This window comes from Austrofundulus limnaeus, unplaced genomic scaffold (genome assembly GCF_001266775.1).
Source record: "Austrofundulus limnaeus strain Quisiro unplaced genomic scaffold, Austrofundulus_limnaeus-1.0 Scaffold209, whole genome shotgun sequence".
Lineage (NCBI taxonomy): Eukaryota > Metazoa > Chordata > Actinopteri > Cyprinodontiformes > Rivulidae > Austrofundulus > Austrofundulus limnaeus.
In genome coordinates, this window is record NW_013952611.1 from 659,160 (window position 1) to 665,051 (window position 5,892).

The window sequence follows — 5,892 nt, forward strand, 5'->3', positions numbered from 1 at the left end:
GCACTAGAAAGGTCTGAAAAGCCACTAGGTCTACATGTCGCTATGTCGCTAAGTTAGCAATTCTGCTTCGCTCGCCCAACTCCCAAGTCACGTGACCAGTCAAATTACAGCCTGTGCGGTTAGAAAATCTTGTTTTAGCATATCGCAATATTATCGCTAATGCGATTCATCGTTCAGCCCTACTTACCACCACCCTATTTCCAGCCAGTCTGAAGTTGCTTCAGTCTGTTCACTCAAAGTCATTTCAGACACCTCATTTTGATTATTTGGCTTTTTCATAAAGTTCAAGATAGTGATCTGTTTGCGCTTCATTTATTTACTATGTATGCAGCACATTTCCGTTAGTTTTATACTTAAAAAAGTTGACGCATTAAATTGGACACAAGAGTGCACACCCCCGTGATCTGACCATCCCGTCCATGTGCATTTCACATTATTTCCATTGTTTATGTAAACTGCCACGCCACCTGTCTTGTTGAGAATATGTGCTGACATAAGCTACAGACTGATGCAGATCTCTGCTTATTTTAAGTGGTTATACACAAATCCAATATATTTTTTAAGTATTTATATGACGTATACCAGCGTGTCAATTACACTACACCGCTGATTATTTGGGTGCAGACACCAGGACACTGTTTTATTGCTTTTTATGGATTCCCAGCTGGTGTCAGTGTCATTAGAGTGTGAATAATAAACTTCACCAATTGTTGGGAACAATTTGAAGACGCCCCTGCCACAGTTAATAAAAAAGTAATACATTGATTTCCTATAACAGTTTATTATTTTTCAGAGTCACAGGGATATAGCCTTCACCCTGAACATGTCACCAGTCCAACTAACATAAATGCTCACACTTAAGGGCTATTTCACCCCCCATTTGCCTCAACCCCATCCACATTCAAGCAAAGAAGAATGTTTTTGTTTGGTGGGAGAAAACTGAAAATCCATACATGCACTAACACTCAAATAAAAAATGAAAACTCCTCTCAAAATATTTCAAGCCAAGATTCAACGTTTTTATTCCAGGTGACAGAGATAACCACCATGCAATCTATGACAACAACAACAACAACAACATCAACAATAATAAAAACAACAACAAGAACAACAACACAACAGCTACAATACAACAACAACACAACAGCTATAGTATAACAACAGTAAAAACAACAACAAGAACAACAACACAACAGCTACAATACAACAACAACACAACAGCTATAGTATAACAACAGTAAAAACAACAACAAGAACAACAACTAAATAAATAAATCAGATAAAGTGGAATGCTTGGTATCAAAATCTCTTTTTTAAATGGTTAAGTGATTTTCAAAGTAAAATAAATAAAAAAAACTGCCACAAAAAAGTGATGCAACAACACATTTCTGTTGACTGCAATACAAGTTTTTAATAGAGCATGATGTTTCAAGCATGTTCAATTTATATGCCCTTTTATCTGATGTGTTAGCAAATTAGCGTGTATGCTAACTTCTTTATTTCTGTGACAGTTATTTTGTCTATTTGAGTCCTTGTCGTGTGTAACAGATCAGTGTAAAAGATCTTAAAGTTTTACACATCTGTGAGCAGTCAAAAGTAACAAAATAAAATGATTTTTTGTTAGTCTAAGATTTTATATCAAACATTTTCAAAGATAGTTTGATAAATTACATTCTCAGTAAACCATAAAAAGATAAATTTGAACAAATATGAAGTGACAGACTACTTGACTCCACTAAAAACTTTAGTGGAGACATTACCAACAAGTTCTCTCCCACATGTGCAGACCAATCAAAACACTCTCTGTCTACCTGGATCAGTTTACCTCTTGGCTTTGTTACCTCAATTCTTTCTCTCCTTTCAATTGTGTTTTTGTTCATTCCATTACCTTACCTTTGCTTGAACAGAAGGAGTCCATGTTCCAGATTTACTATTCTGAGACCTTTGGATCCTCGGAAGTTAAAGCAACTTTCCTTGATGGCTTTCTTTAACAGCCAGCTACTTATCTTTTTGATCCGAGTGTATCTACGTTTATTCTCCGCTCTTTCTGTCAAACACGTCACGCTGTGGAGATCAACAGAAAAAGTCTCCCTCCCCCTAGTCTTTCACAGGTCAGTGCCGCCCTCCATAATAATGCCTCTATTCATATAAACGACTGAGTATGAGCTCATGTTGAGATAAAGTGAGACAGAACTACACATTTTAGAAGAGCAACAAGAGAATCCTAAAACATGAAGTAAAGACAGAGGAACAGAAGTGGCTTGTCAAAATAAAGCTAAGTCCAAGCTGTATCAAAACATTTTAGGTTTATTCATGAGACGAAAAAGGGGAGGACAACACTTATGCCAATTTTAGTTATTTGCATCGGAACTCTAATGACATGAAAAGACAAAACTACAGAGAATAAAAACAGTCTCTACTGCATAGAAAAACTACAGAAAAGAGTGTGCAGGGCTCTGCTGCACAGAGTGTACTGATCTACAAACTGTGACTTCACAGGGAGGGTCAATGGTAGGTTTAATGAGTAGACACGAATGGATCAGGTTAATACACAAGCTGCATGTCAGTGAAGTAAAAGATCATTGATTCTAAAGGGTATCTATAAATATCTAAAAGTTATATTATATTTTAGTGCACCAAACCAGATTTGTTACAATGAAGCTGGTAAATGTGGATGTTTTAAAACTGAGCCCAAGGTGTACAATGAATTATATCCTGCCTGCAGAGTAAATACCAGCTGTAGCAGGTACAGTGAGCTGCAGACTAAAGTAGGTGGAAACAAGGGTTAATAATTACCTTATTCAGAAATATCAGCACAGTCTCACACACTTTGTGTCACCTGAGGTGACACAAGAAAGAGCCCAGAAAGCTTTAGCACTTCAGCCTAACTAAGCCACTAGCCTTACCTTAATTTGCTGTTCAGTGGTCTGTAGTATCAAGTCAGACCAACTCAAATGATTGTGTTTTTAACGTGATTTTTAGCTGCAGTTAAACACAAATTAAGAAACACCGATAATTTATTGTCTGTCACTGCAGCCACCCAAAATTCTGCAGGCAACTGTTTGGACAGCTCAGTGGCACAATTTCTAAATCCAGGTATTTCAAATGGTATTTTGATTAGTCATAATTATATTTGAGATATCTTGAATTGTAATGACAGATGTGTGACCCTTCATAATCAGGTGAATCAGGTGAAGTCATTTCAGATATCTAGAAGGCATTTTGACTATTAAAATTCCTTTTAAGATATCTTGAAATGTTTTTCTGACTAGACAGAATGTAAATGCAGATATCTTAAATTACCATTCAGGATAGTCAAAATGTAGATATTTCTAGTCAAAACTCATATTTAGAAATCTAGAATGTAATTACAGATAGTCAGTATTATAATGGCCTGCCATAGATCTGTTGCCTTCATTTTGTAGTCCAGCTTTCTGCTGATCCACTGATCAAGTACAAGGTTTATGTCAAGAATGAACTGTAATCTTAATCTGGAGAAGGGCACAAGTTATTTTTCTCCTCGACACTTTCCTCTCACAGATTAAAAACATGCATGTTAGATTATTTGGTAACTCTAAACTGTCACAAGATGTGAGTGAGAGAGTTAATGGTTGTTTGTCTCTTTGTGTCAATGTGATGGACTGGAGACATGTTCAGATGTTGGCCCTACCTCGGTGACAACTGGAGATAAGCACCAGCTCCCTGTGACTCTCATAAGAAAAGAGGGTAAAAGAAAATGCTGTGAGGATTTTCATGAATGTCGCTTCATTCCAAAAATAAAACACTGCATCCGGTCTGAGGCAGGTTCTGATATAAACACTGAACTAAACAAGCATGTCAGATAATTAATGAATCGGCTCTGATTGAACAGCAACTTCAGAGTCATGCTAACATGTAGCATCCATGTTTAACTAATTCTAAACAAACAGCCAGCTGAATGAGACATCAACTTTTTTCTGCACGTGCGGGTCACATCGGTGCAGTGTAGAGTTTACACTGGAGTCTGATGGAGGTCACATCTGTAATATATTTGGAACATTCAGGCCAAAAAAATTGGATAAAAAAACAATCAGAATTGAGCTTTAAGTTCTGCATTGAAACAGTAACTAAGTAACTTTTGTTTTAATTAAACTGTTTCTGATTTGACTTCCAGTTATGGCGCTGAGGTGAGCAGATGCATTGAACCAGAGCGCCCAACTCGGTCGGCTAAATCCCCTTTGCCAGAGCTGAATTAATCCACTAAGACTGACTATTTTATGATGAAAAGGGGAAAAGCATCAAAAAGTAACAGGAAATCAAAACAGGCAGAATAAACGGACGAGAGAACTTCATTACTCGACGAAAGCACATCAGACCAGCACATGGCTATGGAAGGGCTTCAAGCTAGCATCGGAGCTATCCACAAAGAAATTGTAGCTATCCGTAAAGACATGAAGGAAGAGCTGTGCTGCTTTCGTGATGACTTCACCGCCGACATGAAGAGAGATTTAAGAAATTTTCAAGAGGAGATTAATGGAAAACTAAATGAAGTCGTGTCGGACATAAAAGAGAATCAAAAGAGAACGGAGGAGTCTTTACAACGTGTGGCAGAAATGGAGGAGTGGACCGCAGCGGTGAAAGAGGTGCTGTCTCAAACTATTAACAACCAAGATAAAATTCAAGCCGAACTGACTAATCTAGAAGCACGCTCACGAAGAAATAATATCCGTGTGTACGGGATTCCAGAAGTTACAAAGGGAGATAATCTGCTGGAATTTATGGACGGTTTCATTAAGGCTGAGCTGTCACTCCAAGATATCGACCTGGCTATACAACGCTGCCACCGGGCTTTGGGTCCCAAACCACCGCAGAATGCGAGCCCCTGCTCCGTGGTGATCTCCTTTCTGGCATTTAGAACCAGGATTTGATGCTTTGCACCGCATGAAAGAAAAGATAAATTCGCCTCAACCAGCAGCGGGTTTATTTTGATCAGGACTATCCGGTAGAGACTCAAAAGAAGAGGAAAGCTTATGCCCCTATCAGAAAACTTCTGACAGAAAAAGGTCTCCGCTTCCAAACCCCACCGCCGGCTAAGCTGTTTTTCGATGGTGGCCAGATCACGTATAGCACTGTGGCGGGCGCCATGAAGGATCTGCAGAAGAGGGGTCTCGCGCCTGACTGCACTACTAGCAACGATGGTTCCCACACAGCAGCGCAGATGGAGAAGTTGGACAGACTGTCCTGGGTGACGAAGGAGGCCAAACGAAGTAACCCCAACGCACACCGAGAGAGAACACGGAAAAAACTCAGCGGATTTCATCATGAGGCTGGAGACGCTGCCGCTTCTCCAAACGCGCCTCTCGTTTAAACTCATGCGGTAAGATAAACAATCACAGTGATCTGATCCAGCGTGTGGACTGAGAACTGAACATTTTTGTATAGAGACACTGTGTCAGACACCATTATAACAACCCTTAAGTTAACCTTCACTAATGTTAATAAGAAATACGTTACTAATTTAAAAGTAGATAATACTTGACTGTTGTTTAGGAGCTGGTTTAAAGGCTCTGATTGTGCACTGAGCTTACACTCTACCGAGCTAGGTCAGTTAGCACTGGAGAGACCCCCCATGAGAAGAGCCTCATGGGGGCCTTACTCTTCATCAAGGACTCCTTAATGAGTCGTTTTGTGTTGGAAGTCGTTCCTTTTGTACTTTTTCACATTCCAGCTTCTATGTTTTTGAGTTTTATAAATGTTTTATTGTTAATGTCACCTTGGATGTGTAAGTTATAGGGATTTATTCATTTAAAGATTTATGTTCCAACAACCATTTAAATTTATAACTATTAATGTACACGGGTTACAGAATCCAATTAAAAGAGGAAAGCTTATAGCTAAGATGAAGAGAGAACA

General features: G+C 38.8%; 1 protein-coding gene across 9 annotated transcripts in view; it reads right to left on the reverse strand.

Annotated features, from left to right (window-relative positions):
* plecb (plectin b) overlaps positions 1 to 5,892 on the reverse strand; it is a 189,240-nt gene that overhangs the window by 116,311 nt on the left and 67,037 nt on the right. For 2 of the 9 annotated variants that reach the window (XM_014019104.1, XM_014019102.1), the window contains exon 1: positions 1,894 to 1,966. The exons of the other annotated variants lie outside the window; for them this stretch is intronic. In XM_014019104.1, coding sequence (XP_013874558.1) covers positions 1,894 to 1,918 — 25 coding nt within the window. In that variant the 5' untranslated portion in view covers positions 1,919 to 1,966. Of the gene's footprint in view, positions 1 to 1,893; positions 1,967 to 5,892 lie in introns of those variants that run through there. 9 annotated transcript variants of the gene reach the window in all.